Below are 12954 nucleotides of genomic sequence, written 5' to 3'. Positions count from 1 at the left end.
TAATTAAACAAATCATAGGTGTTGTTAATGGATTTGTTAGGGGTTATCGGGAAAAAAAAAATCAATACTTAACTGTTCAAGTAAACCATCTTTGCTGGCAAACCTCTGTATGGTTAGATCTGGCAATATATCTAATAAATCTTTGGGCAATTAAGTATCCATGGGCAAATCATTCATTAAAGAATAGAGATTATCTGGCTTGGTGGAAGACTAAAAGACTAGGAATGCTGTAGCCTTCAATAGTTGGAATTCCTACTTATTTGAACTCTTCCTTCACATTTGGTGGTATAAGTTCTTTTATATACTATATAGCAAGTAAACAACCATTGAGATTTATGTTAGTATTATAATATATATTTCTCTCTCCTCTCCACTTCTATCTAATATTTTTTCTTTTAGAAAAAAAAGAAGACATCACTTCAAACACTATATTTCTCTCCTCTCCTCTCCTCTCCTCTTTATGCATTCATTCGTTCACTGTAAAAGCTATTTTGGTCATTTGTCAAATTATCATTTAAATTTTATGCTACATTTAGTGTAATTATTTTATACTATACTAATTTATAACTAAACATTATAATATATATAAAAAATTAAAATAACTATACTAGTATTGCACAAATAAGCAGAGCTGAAGGGTTTAAGGGGCGATGAATAATAAATCACTATTGTAGCTCGGTTAAGGAGAAGATATATATATATATATATATATATGTATGTATGTATGTATAATTTAGGATTATTTATTGTGACTTGGCTCACTTGTCAACTTAGAGATTCTTTAGTTGTCTATTAATTTGCATGAGAGACAAGTTAGAAACTAAAGAACAATCATGTATATATTAAGAAGCACAAACTTGTATACATCTATCTCTCTATCTACAAATCCATCCCTGAAATCTAATTAACAACACAATGGAGAAAAAAAATAGCAAGAATAAAAACCTCCACACCCAGAGCTAATAAGTCCTTAATAATTAATTAGTATGGAAAATTAACATGAGGGGAAGTAAAAGAGAAGGAGGAGGAGAAATCCGCAAGGCCTTGGAAGAATTCATCCTCCTCCCCGTCTTCCAGACCATTCAAGAAGCCTCCAGACACCCACTCCACTCTCCTCACCTCATCCTCCTCGCCACCTTTGACTTTCTCATCAAGAGCATCGGCGGCACGCGGCGGCGGCGGCGGCGGCGACCTCTTCTTGCCGGAGATGTTCCCGGCGGGCTTGCCGGTGAGGCGCTGCACGAGGTGGCGGAAGTTGTCGATGTCGGTATGGATGATCTCCGGCGCGAAGATGTGCACTATTCGTATCTTGGGCTTCGACATCTTGGCTATTGCGTGCGAATCTTTGTGCAAAGCTCTTGGAAGGATTGCTCCTCTTGCCATTAATTTAGTAGTAGTAGTAGTAGTAGTAGATTGAGAGAAAAGGGGAGAGTAGGGGAGGGGGATTATATAGAGAGAGATAATTGAGGCGAAGAAGGGGAGGGGGTTTAAATAGTTAATAAATAAGAAGAAGGAAGAAGATTAGCACGTGTTAGTATAAGTTTCTAATTTTCTTTTGTGTCTCCTCTGCAAGTAGCATCATTGAGATGAGACCTTAAATCTAACTTGGAGATCCAAGTCCACTTGTCCTTTTCTTAATTAATTAAGAAAATGAGAGGAGAGGAGAGGAGGTTTTCATCCTAATCTTTGGCAATAAGGAAGAGTCTCTTATTATATTATTTATATTTATAGCCTCTTTTAAAAAGTCCTCTCCTCTTCTCTGCTGTGAATGAATTGGATTACCCTTTTCCTAATTATTTGGAAATTTTACGAATAAAATAGGGGCAGGGCAACTAAACTATCCTTATAATTAATAGGTTTCTTTATTCGATTACTTAAATGTGCTTTTAAGAAAGATTAATTAACCAGTGATTGATTGTGATTGGCGGCTATGGGACGTGGGTCCCAACTCCCAAAGATAGAAGCAGAGATTTCTTTTATATATATATATATATATATATCCATGTCGACACGATTCTCGGAGCACATCCACGTTTCACCGAGGGCGGCAAAGGCTAACGTGCGCCAGAGGGGCGCTGGAGGAGTCCGTACGAGAGTAGATCTCATTTCATCATCATCATCTATTTGTGTGGTTATAAATTAAATAAAGCTACAGACTTTTTATTATTAATATTATCACATATATCTTCATAAACTATTAATTAAACCCACTTGCCCAAGTCAACTAAACTATATATATATATATATATATATATTATTTAAGATAAACAGAGGAAAGAAGACTTTAATAGTATAATTGGCATGGATGAATAAATTTGGGGTCTAAGACATATTAATGTAGAAAATTATATATTAATTAGCAGATGAGCAACTACTAGTGCCTTGATATTTTCTTGCAACCAATTGGTGACATCTCCCACTTGATCAATTTTATAATTGATAGAAGAAGATGCCAACACATTGTTGGTGATTGTTCAAACCTCGTGTGTTGCAGTACTGAAGTGCACAATTAAATTTCCATAGACTTTATTACAAGGACATCACCATTTTAGTACTCATTCAATCAAGCTATGAGACTTACTCATCCAACAACTACTACACGGAAAGGAAGAATTTTGGGGCACTACGATAAACCTTAAAAGCCTCCCTTCATTTATGGAGTAAGAATAACTTTCTTCTAGAATAAGCCTTGTATACAAATTTATTATTTTCTCTCCTTTTATTCTATATATTTTCTATAAATTAATTTAATAATAACTTAAAATTACTATTTTGTTTATAGATTAGACAACACCTAATTTGTACTACTACTTTATATCCAATCAAAGATATTTTTATTATTTGATTTAAAATATCACTAATTTTTTATATAAATTCTATATTCTTCATTACTTATATATTAATTTTATATAATATAAAATATAATTATTACTCATTATATTAATATTTAACGAAACAATATAATAATTTATACTTGTATTAGCTCTCTTATTTTAGTATTAAAATTAAAATACATCTTTTTAAATTGACCTTATTTTACAAGTGAAGGGAGTGTAAAGGTGGAAACCAAGTGACCTTTCATTTGAGTAGATTACAAGCAAATTCTCCAATATGGAATAGCATCTTCTATAATTTAAAAATTAACTCCAATATGAATAGCATCTTTAACTCCGATCTTAACTATTGGCTTTTTAAAATATAGGTTGTTATTTGAAAAATAATAATAATTCAATAATGAACAAAACAAGTTAAAATATAATGGATGGCCAGTTGGCCACCCAGATTGAAACAACCACAAGAATACAAAATACACTTAAAAGTCTTGTTGTAATATTAAAGCCAAAGGAAGATGAAAGAGTCATACTCATTTCTCTATGTGGATGCAAATCATCCTCCTGCTTATTTATTTGATCAAACTTACGGCCACCTTTCAATATACATACATATAAATATACGAGAAACCATAATCACATTGAGAAGGTATTTTAGGTGTATAGTTAGTTAGTTGGTCAGTTTTGGGGTAGACCATAAATAATAGATTAGTGTTTTATGACACTTTGTTATGGGCTTGATAACATTTTACTCATCAAACCTTTGATTGTTAGAATTATACTCAAAATAAAATCACAACTCCTTATTTGCATCTATATACCCTTAAAAATCTATCCACTACTTTCATACTCATCATTGCCCGCGGCTTTTGTCCTCTCATTTACTGTTATGTTAGATGAGCTTCCTAAATGAAATGAAAGAGAATCCACACCTCAACCATCACCCTGTCATGTCCGTGTCAATCGCAGGAATAACATCGACGAATACAGCGATTGCGACAATCGCAGAACATGCCAATTAATAAGGTAAAGCTACTCATAGCCCAGCGTTTATACTCAAACAGCATCTACTGTTTCGAACCTTCAGTAGTAGGCTGATAGATAGCATGCCTTTCATGGTATCAAGCAAAGAAGCAACAGGACATAATCACAGACATCCACCACTCTAGAAAGTAGAACCCATCCAATGAGACATGCAAGTAATGCATAGGATCAGTAATAGAGTGTCTTGTCATTCATATCAGGCTTCAATGGCGAAGAAATAAGTCAACGTTCATGGTGTATTTCAGGAACTAATCAACTAAATCACCACTAGAATATCATATGGTGATGGGTGGCGACATCCTTACACTGAAATTAACCTACATTTTCTACAGACGGCTACATCTAAGCTGTCTAATATGTCAAATATCTCCAGTATTTTCCAAACTGAAATTAGCAGCAACAGTAATACTTCAGTCTGATGACAAGGTACATGTAAGAGCACCACCTGTTGAAACAAATAAACAGACGTTAATTAAATTTCTGCAAAATATTGATGGATGTGCCATTTCAATAACATTCTGGTCACTGGGAAAACTATAAACAGAACTAATTTGAACACTAGTTAGTGAAGTGCTATGAGAGAATAAGATTTACACAGCCTGCAGTTTGCACCAGTGCACCATCCCAAACTTTCTGATATGTATCACTATTCTTCATTGCAAAATGAGGTTATGATTCCGATGACTCGAAAGGTGCACGTACAAACAGCTGACCATGCAGGGTAACCACGGCTGAAGTTTGATGCGGATCAATGCGTGATGGTAAAGTGATGACCTGCAGAGGATGTCCAGCTTTTGTTTTTCACTAACTATGTACTAAAGCAATAAAATGTTTTCTGGATGTACTTCAAGTTAACCTTCTTGAAGGGGGTGACACCCCAAGGATTGTCTGGCTGCTCTGGCTCCCCAGAAATAATTAAACGACCAGCTGGATCTGACTGCACTTGTACCTGAGTTCATCCCTAAATTAGTTCAACAAATATCCATAAAGCAAATATTGTAGGATCTATCTTGCTACGCACTCACAAAATTGGACTTATCTTTCTAAAAAATATATAATGCAAAAGAAAAGCTACCTACTAATACAAAGATAGCAGAACATATTATCTACCTCTTCGCGCAAAAGTCCAGGAACTAAAGCGTAGACCTCATAGCAATCTTTCTGCAAATAAAACACAAACTTCCCTGTGAAAACGCTACCCATATTCCTGCTGCTAAAATTGTAATAATCCAAAATTACAATCATCACGTAATAGACAACTTCTATAAATACAGATGAGAATAAAATCTAGTTACTTGAATACAAAAAACTTACAGTTGTCCGCACATTTATTTTCACCCAATCAGCAGGAACCCCAGCATCAACAACCATTATATCCACTCTGCCAATAAGCAATACTTAGCAATTCTTTTCATCGTTCCAGAATAATGACAGAATTCCAGGAAAATTGAAGTGTGCAAGAAAGCTCATAGTGACAGAAGAGCTTCTTGTGCAAAGCTTCATAGGTTTCACTAACATCAAAAATGTCACACAAAAAAGGGATAAAAGGAATATAAACAAATATGAGGTGAGCTTAACTGTGGCTTATCAAGTCTTGATCGTGCAACTTTCTCAGTATGTTCCAGGCTAGATGGTTTTTTCCTCTTAAGTGAAGCTAAAAAGAAAAAAAAATGTAAGTATTTGGGGTAAAGAATGTTCATCAGTTGCCAAGCTTTAAAACATACCAAAGCTCTTCAGGTGTTTATCACGCTTCAAAAGAGAAGCCGAGCTTTTATCCTAACCAAAAAAGGTTACTTAATAGTTAGTACATATGGACAAATTATAGTTGTTTAGATAAGCTTTGACAACCTAACAAGCAGTTACAAACCTTAATTATCGGATCCCCAACCTCACCATTGCACAGTAGACGCTGAGAATGCCATCCCTGCATAGCACGGGCAGCAGCATCTCTTCTAGCTCTACCAGAGCCAGATGATTGTATTCCACCTACCTGCAAAATAGGATGTTGAATCACAGTTGTATTCACATACTTTCCAGTAAATATGGCCAACTGCTTTAAGCTAGCTTCGGCTTCGATTTATTAACCTATAAATGGACAGTCTCATCAGCAGCATTATTATCATTTATCAATTATTGACTTCTCGAAGTCATAACATGATTCAAACTTGGTCAGAACCAGAAAGAAAGCTAGCAGGGCAAGCTTTCTTTAGATATGCAAAGACTGCCCCATCTTTTGCTCCTGGAGTTACTCTATGAGTAAATCTGAAAAATCCTGTGTGGACACTGTCTAGTATGCAAAACACTTCAAGATCCAAAAGTTCTGCTATGCAAATATGCATGGATTCATTTCAGACATGATGTGATATCAAAATAATAACAAATTAACCCTCATATGAAGAAGGTTTAATACATGAAAAGAGCAAAATCTCAAGATCATGAAAAACTTCCAGTCCAGATTATAAGAGGTGAAGTTATCAAGAGCCATATTATCTTCCAGACACACTCTACACGAACTACAAAAAGAATAAAAAGTGACCAAGCAGCTAAATTTGTCTCCCCAGTTTACAATTTAAATTTTTTAATGGTGCACCTTATGGTTAGATATATTAGTGTAGTAATAGACCAGGTTAAATTTTAGTCAAACACGACATAATCCTTTTATTAGATCTTACATATCAAGACAAAGCATGTGTCTGCTCTCGAGGTATAAAAGTGGAAAAGGGTATTCTGAGGATGAATCTTCGATGCGAGATAATTGTCAAAATTTACTGAACTTGTCAACTCTGCATGCCAAAAGGTGCCATATTGATGATAACTTGAAAAGGTAATGACCAGCAGAAAGAGAGGAGCACCAATGCCATACAGAGACAGATCCAACCATTTATGCACCATGAAATGCTTCTTGATGGACAAATTAAGCACTAGGGAACACAGCTACAGAAGATCCGCAAATAGCATTCATGCACCATGAAATGCTGCTTAATGGACAAATGAAGCACTATGGAAGATAGAGAAGATCCGCAAATGCAAGACACTCTATGGTATTGGAAGGTGGGGGCACACGCAAGGTTGAAATAACATTACTAGCTTACTCAAACAGTCTGATACGAGATAGTGAAGCAACCGTGAGAGTTGAGATAGCATGACAAAATACTACAACCATTAAGTGCTTGGTTGACAAGTATGATCATTCATCGAAATGCAACTACCAGCAGTTTGTATATAAGGATCATAAACAGATTGCTCATTCATCAATATGCAACTTCGGCAGCTAAGAAAGAACAAATACAAAGGTTGACACTCAGACTGCCAAAGTTGAGTCACAAAAAGACAAAATGCAGAAAAGATAAACTATCTAGAAGCAAGACAAATATAGTTATTTATATAAAATATAAGGACTAAAGCATATACAATAGAGAAAGGCTTTGAAAAATGAGGAACCCTCATAACAGTAAAGTTTCATAAAGAAAGAGATTAGGAGGTAGCATCATATAATGGCACAAACGCAGAATATATGTCATTGAACAAGAAGTCAAGAAAAAATACACGGAAAATAGTGGGAGGTACAGAATCAGAAGGTTTGCCTCTGATGAGAGCATGATATCTCAGAGGAAATTCATAATCTTGACTACCTACCATTATATGTGCAAGAAGATCTCTCCGTGCTACCACATTACAAATAAAATAACATCTGAAATCTTCAGAACAAAAAGTCTCACCTGACTATCAAGAACCATTGGGTCAGAGAGATTGGATACAGCCACCTGGAGCTCCCCAGTACGGATTTTATGTTTCTCATACTCAAGGAGTGCCTGCAGGATAAAAGAGCAAACGCTCAGTCCCATATAAATCCCACAGAAAACAACAAGATCAATACTAGAACCAGAAAGCAATGAAAAGAAACCAATCAACAACAGCTAAAGCCGATTAACCAGTGCCATATGATTCATATATTCTGATAAGTTTTTACAGGTACCTGAGAATTTATCTCAGATAGCTGCACAAGAGATTTCACGGTAAACCAATAGTAGTAAAACAAGATAAAAAGATAGATAACTTTCATAGGTGGATACGTAACTAATCAACTATGGTCCTATTCAAGAATACATTCTGCAAGACATCAAAAAAGAGATAGTCATAGCTGTGAGAAGTCATAGGAAAGACTCATAATTAGTTCAGAACCTACGTCCACATAAAATAGCTAGTAAACGATTTAACAAATTTCGATACACTGTACCTGCTAACTTTCTTTCATTTCAGAATATGGAAGGTCTGACCCCAATGAATACCTAATAAAGAGAGACACAAGTCCATTGTGCTAGTAGAATAGGAGTTGAAAGAAAAATGACACAAAGGATTGTTCCACACGCTAAAATTTTCTAGTTTATTTGGATTTATCTTTTATTGTACAAGCTATAAATTACTGTGTTCTACAAATACATTCAGTTTCTTATATAACCAAAAAGGTTTAATACTTCTACTGCAGCATTACAAGTTGGTAAAACATGTTGATGTAGAAAACAAAGGAGATATGATACTTTTCCTACCAAATTACAATAAATAGTTTTCTCTTTTCTTATTACCATATAACCTATATCTGAAAATTTAGTTGAATTTTAAAATTTAGAAGCAAATGCATCACCAGTAGGTTTTGGTTAAACATCCGAGAACTAACATACAACAATATTGTTGAACATCAGATAATCGACATAGTTGAAAACTTGAAATCTATGGTTGATTATCCTTTGTACAACTAAAGCATGATCTCATGCACAAGAAACAAGTAATATAGATGATGGTAGTATAGTGAAATACTTGTGATACTGAAGGTAGAGACCACATTAAGCATTTAGCAAGTAACTCAGACAGTCCAACCATTACCTTCTCGTAGAAACCTCGAAATGTCCAAGACACAGTCGTACAGGTCCTGCACACAAACAACGACATCAATGTCAGCTTTTTAGTACAAGTGGTTCAAGCTAATATTTCACCATATTTTGATCCACAACGAAGAGACTTCTAATCTAATCGTCCAGAGATCATGATCACATACTTCAACCATTAATAACGGCCTTTAAAGCGAGCAAATAACTGTTTCTACCCACTGGTCGGTTTAATGATTCCTGATAACTACTAAATTATATAAGATATATTGGTAGAATTATATGGATTATCTCACAATGAACTTATAAGCATACCGCTGAAACCACAAGATAGTCAATTAGAAATTTTAATCAAATGATCTGATCCACAAAAAATGATTTTTATCCATGACCAACAACCAACATCACCTTGGTGAATAGATGTCTAAATGTCATCTGTTTTTCTTAGATAGTCATAGTCCTCAGTCTCTACAAGTAATTTGCTAATAAAGATGGTCGTGCAGCTTCACAAAAGTTACAAAGGGCTAATCAAACTCTTTCCTATTTCAAACTTGACTATATTTTTGAAATAGAAGAATTGCATCTTGACACCAAACAAAAAGTGAAATAGACTATAAGTTACCAAGAACTGAATCAACTGACCTATGTGTTTAGTCTCATTTAGAATCTGAAATTATCAAATTAGCCATTGTTTTCAAATTGCTCTGAAAGATAATGACGTACGGTACCGAACCCAACTTATGTTTTTAAAATTTGAATTGCTTCTTCAAATTTTCAGTTCAAAGTGCCAAATATGCAAAATGGCAAATCTAACTTTTCCATATCAATGATATTAATTTTAGAAACAACTAACCGGTAAAACAGTGGATATACCAATTCTAACAAATAATGATATCACAGGTAGAATACGTAGCAAATTCAATGTATATTTCAAATAAGGCTTTGGTTTAAATCAAGGTTCTCAGTTTCGGTCGATCCCAAGTAGGATCGGCCAAAACGGATCGGGATCAGCTACGGCCGATCCCGACCGAAACGGGTGGGAATAGGTCGAATCCGACACCCACCTACCTCTCTCTCTCTCTCTCTCTCTCTCTCTCTCTCTCTCTCTTTTCTTTCTTTCTCTTTTCTTTCCTCTTCTCTTTCTAACCAGTCTCTTTCTCACCGGTGACAGATCTCCAGTGACCTCGACCTCCGGCGACCTAAGGTGAGTTTTTTTTTTTTTTCAGTTTCTAATTCCTTTCTTTCTAGTTTTCTTTTTAACCGCGCATCAGCTGCTGCTGCTATGATGAAGCAGCAGCACCAGGTCCCAAGCATCATTATTTACAAATTTATGGTGATTATGAGAATGAAAAGCATAAAAATTTATGAGATCCAACTTGGTATTCATATTTTGAGTAAGTTAATTATTTTTAAAAATTTTAAGACTTCATATGTGAGTAATTTTTGTTTTCTTATTTTTCTGTCATTTTTTATAAATTTTTCTGTACTTTTAAATAATATTTAAAATTTTATATAATTAAAAAATAGTCCGATCCGATACGAATGACGATACGTATCGTTTTTCCGGATGGCTGATACCGATCCTGATATCAAGAACCTTGGTTTAAATAGCTCATGATAACAAATCAGCTAAATCTAGAGCAAATCATATCAGGAAAGTGATTCTAGTTTCCCTCTAGATCTAGAAAAGCCATATGTGCATAAAGTAATCTTTGAATTTTGACTGTTAGATGCAGTTTTGATCATTCAAATCTACCACTGAATATGAATTACGTGAACATAAAGGCTTGAACTCTGAGAAATGAAAAAGAAAAACTATGTTATAATAGCCAAACTCTTACTTTGGAGGCCTGAAAGACTCTCCCACTTGACGCCATAGTTTGCACGATGTTACCTAGAGATACAAATTGAAAGTCAACTAGGTTAGAAAAGTAATCACCTACAAGACTAAAGTAGCAAATGAAGTAGAGATATATGGTCACCAATACTGATTAAAAGATGTAAATGAAATATTGTGATGGCATTTCTTTCTCATATTTCAAAAGAATAGAAACATGATGCTGCTCTTTAATAGGATATGTAACATATGCATGAACAATGGTGAAAAGAATGATCAGGTTGCAAATTCTTTAGAACTCTAGAGCTAGCAATTGCAGCTCGATGGCGTGAGAGTTTCAGATAAGTTATATGCATATAAACCATTGCATAGCACATGATCTACATATCCTTCCACGGCCATCTAGAGGGGGGCAGGCACGGAATGGCATGTAGTGCATTAACTAGTATCCGCGCTCCTAAAGGCATGTAGCACACTAACTCACATTGCTCTAAAATAGTGAACTAAACAAAAGCACACCTACCTGGTCATAACCACCCAATCTAGTCACTTGTCTCCATAACCTGGAAGGGCATAAATTCAGCAATGCTTGTGTATCAGCATAAACTTGCACATGATTCCTCTGGAACATATGATCTAAGTTAGAAACCACTTACTTGAGGCAATTCAGCCCTTCGCCATAGAACTTTGGTGGCTTGAACTCCATACTCCTCTCCTTAAAGAAATTCTCCAGCTCCTTCATAAAAGCAGTCTGTTCTTCCTCACTTCCGGAGTCATCACCGTCCAAGAAATGGTCGAATCTATACGATTGGTTAGAGACCTCTAAATGTGCTGGCTGAGCTCCGCCATATTCTTCCTGCTTCAAAGGTGTCTCATCACAGTGATTATCTTCCGACTGATGATCATCCTTCACATCCATCTCGTGTGAACTCCTTCCATTCTCCACTTGGGCATTGACCAGCTCACTTTCCTCTCCAATCTTCACATTGGAAGAACTATTCAAGTTGGGATCAGAATTCTCTGTCTTCTCCACTGCAACAGGATCTTGACCATCAGTTTGTGATCCACTGGGGTTGGGAGCGGAACAATTCTCTGTCTGATCCATCATAACAGTCACTTGGCCATCATTTTTCAATCCACCTGGGTTGGGAGCCAAACAATCCTCTGTCTGCTTGACCTCAACAGTTTCTTGGCCATCATTTTGCAATCCATCTGGGTAAGGATCAGAGCAATTCTCTGCCTGCTCCATTGCAGTAATAGATTTGCCATCACTTTGTGTTCCATTGGGGATGGGATTAGAAGAATCCTCTGTCTTCTCCAATGCAACAACAATCTGGCCATCATTTTGTGATCCGATGGGGTTGGGAACGGAATGATCTGCGGTATGCTCCATCGAGACAGGATCCTGGCCTTCGGTTTGTGACCCATTGGGGTTAATTTCAGAACGATTCTCCTCCTCGCCTGTCGCAACAGTGTCTCGGCCATCATTCTGGGATTCCAAGGCAGGGGCAATATCCTTGTCGGCTCCTTCAGAAGAAGCTAGTGCCACAGTATTCTCCACCAACTCGGAGCTCCCGGTGACACTAATTTCTGCACAGGACTGAGAGTTCTGCCCATTGACAGGGTTCTCAATCAGTGATTGGAGGGCCTCACCTCCAACTTCCCCATCAATCTTCTCATCAACGGGGAATTCTTTCTCCGGCTCACTCATCGAGACCACTAATCTCGTCCACAACTCGAATCAAGAAAAGCCAACTCTCGAGATAGAATAAATTAGCGTAAAAACGAAATTTCTGCGGAAAGAAAACAAGCAAACCCCCAAAGTTCCTCAATTGAAAAAAAAAATATATATATATATCCATATATTAAGGGAAAACAGTAATAAGACGAACTCACCGTCTTTGATTGAGATGAAATCCTAGCTTCACCTCCCAGAGGGCCAAATCCTTTTCCCGAATGATTCACCCGACGAGGCCGAGTTCTTTAACCAAAAGACCAAACCCTAGATTTCGGAAGAGCCGAGGACAAAGGGAAAGACAAAAAAGCACACGCGCAAACCCACGTGGGCGTGTGGGATGTATGATGTAACATTGCAAATAAGATCCTATATTTTAAATATATTGTAAACGAAATCATCTCGTTTTATTATTTTATTTATAATAAATAGGTTATCACTTTGTAAATGCTTGTCTATTTCAAATACTATTTTATATTTCCTAATTTTCTTTTTTTCGAGATTAAATATTTTTATTTATTTATAATAAAAGGAGCAGTTAAACTGTCTACATTTTATCCGGGCCAAAGCGGTCCCCAAATTGATTAAAAATAATAATAATAATAATAAAAAACAAAGTCGCTT

The 12954-nt window shown here is 36.0% G+C and overlaps 2 protein-coding genes across 2 annotated transcripts; both read right to left on the bottom strand.

The window, feature by feature from the left end:
* Positions 1-981: 981 nt before the first annotated feature.
* LOC140767670 (VQ motif-containing protein 17-like) lies at positions 982-1323 on the bottom strand. The gene has a single exon (XM_073107663.1). It carries the CDS (start codon positions 1321-1323, stop codon positions 982-984), a length of 342 nt encoding a protein of 113 aa, XP_072963764.1.
* A 2690-nt stretch (positions 1324-4013) lies between these two features.
* LOC140766891 (AT-rich interactive domain-containing protein 3-like) lies at positions 4014-12650 on the bottom strand. Its single transcript, XM_073106564.1, has 14 exons — positions 12492-12650; positions 11252-12388; positions 11119-11158; positions 10600-10652; positions 8757-8802; positions 7595-7687; positions 5743-5865; positions 5600-5651; positions 5454-5529; positions 5190-5256; positions 4986-5036; positions 4732-4824; positions 4470-4649; positions 4014-4320 (listed from the first exon to the last, which is right to left on the bottom strand). The coding sequence occupies exons 2-13, from the start codon at positions 12304-12306 to the stop codon at positions 4545-4547; spliced, it is 1854 nt and encodes a 617-aa protein (XP_072962665.1). The 5' UTR covers positions 12307-12388; positions 12492-12650; the 3' UTR covers positions 4014-4320; positions 4470-4544.
* Between the last annotated feature and the right edge of the window lie 304 nt (positions 12651-12954).

Source organism: Typha angustifolia, chromosome 9 (assembly GCF_048772165.1).
Source record: "Typha angustifolia cultivar Huaian chromosome 9, ASM4877216v1, whole genome shotgun sequence".
Classification (NCBI taxonomy): Eukaryota; Viridiplantae; Streptophyta; class Magnoliopsida; order Poales; family Typhaceae; genus Typha; species Typha angustifolia.
Note: the sequence above shows the minus strand (reverse complement) of the source record. Positions and strands in the feature narration are given on the sequence as shown.

What these genes read in the sequence shown, in the direction of transcription:
- LOC140766891 (XM_073106564.1), bottom strand. Translation starts at nt 12,306, where the DNA reads ATGAGTGAGCCGGAGAAAGAATTCCCCGTTGATGAGAAGATTGATGGG. An exon ending in GAGTCTTTCAGGCCTCCAAA is followed by an intron (nt 8,803 to 10,599) that starts GTAAGAGTTTGG and finishes GTTTGTGTGCAG; the next exon opens with GACCTGTACGACTGTGTCTT. An exon ending in CTGGACTTTTGCGCGAAGAG is followed by an intron (nt 4,825 to 4,985) that starts GTAGATAATATG and finishes GGATGAACTCAG; the next exon opens with GTACAAGTGCAGTCAGATCC.
- LOC140767670 (XM_073107663.1), bottom strand. Translation starts at nt 1,323, where the DNA reads ATGTCGAAGCCCAAGATACGAATAGTGCACATCTTCGCGCCGGAGATC.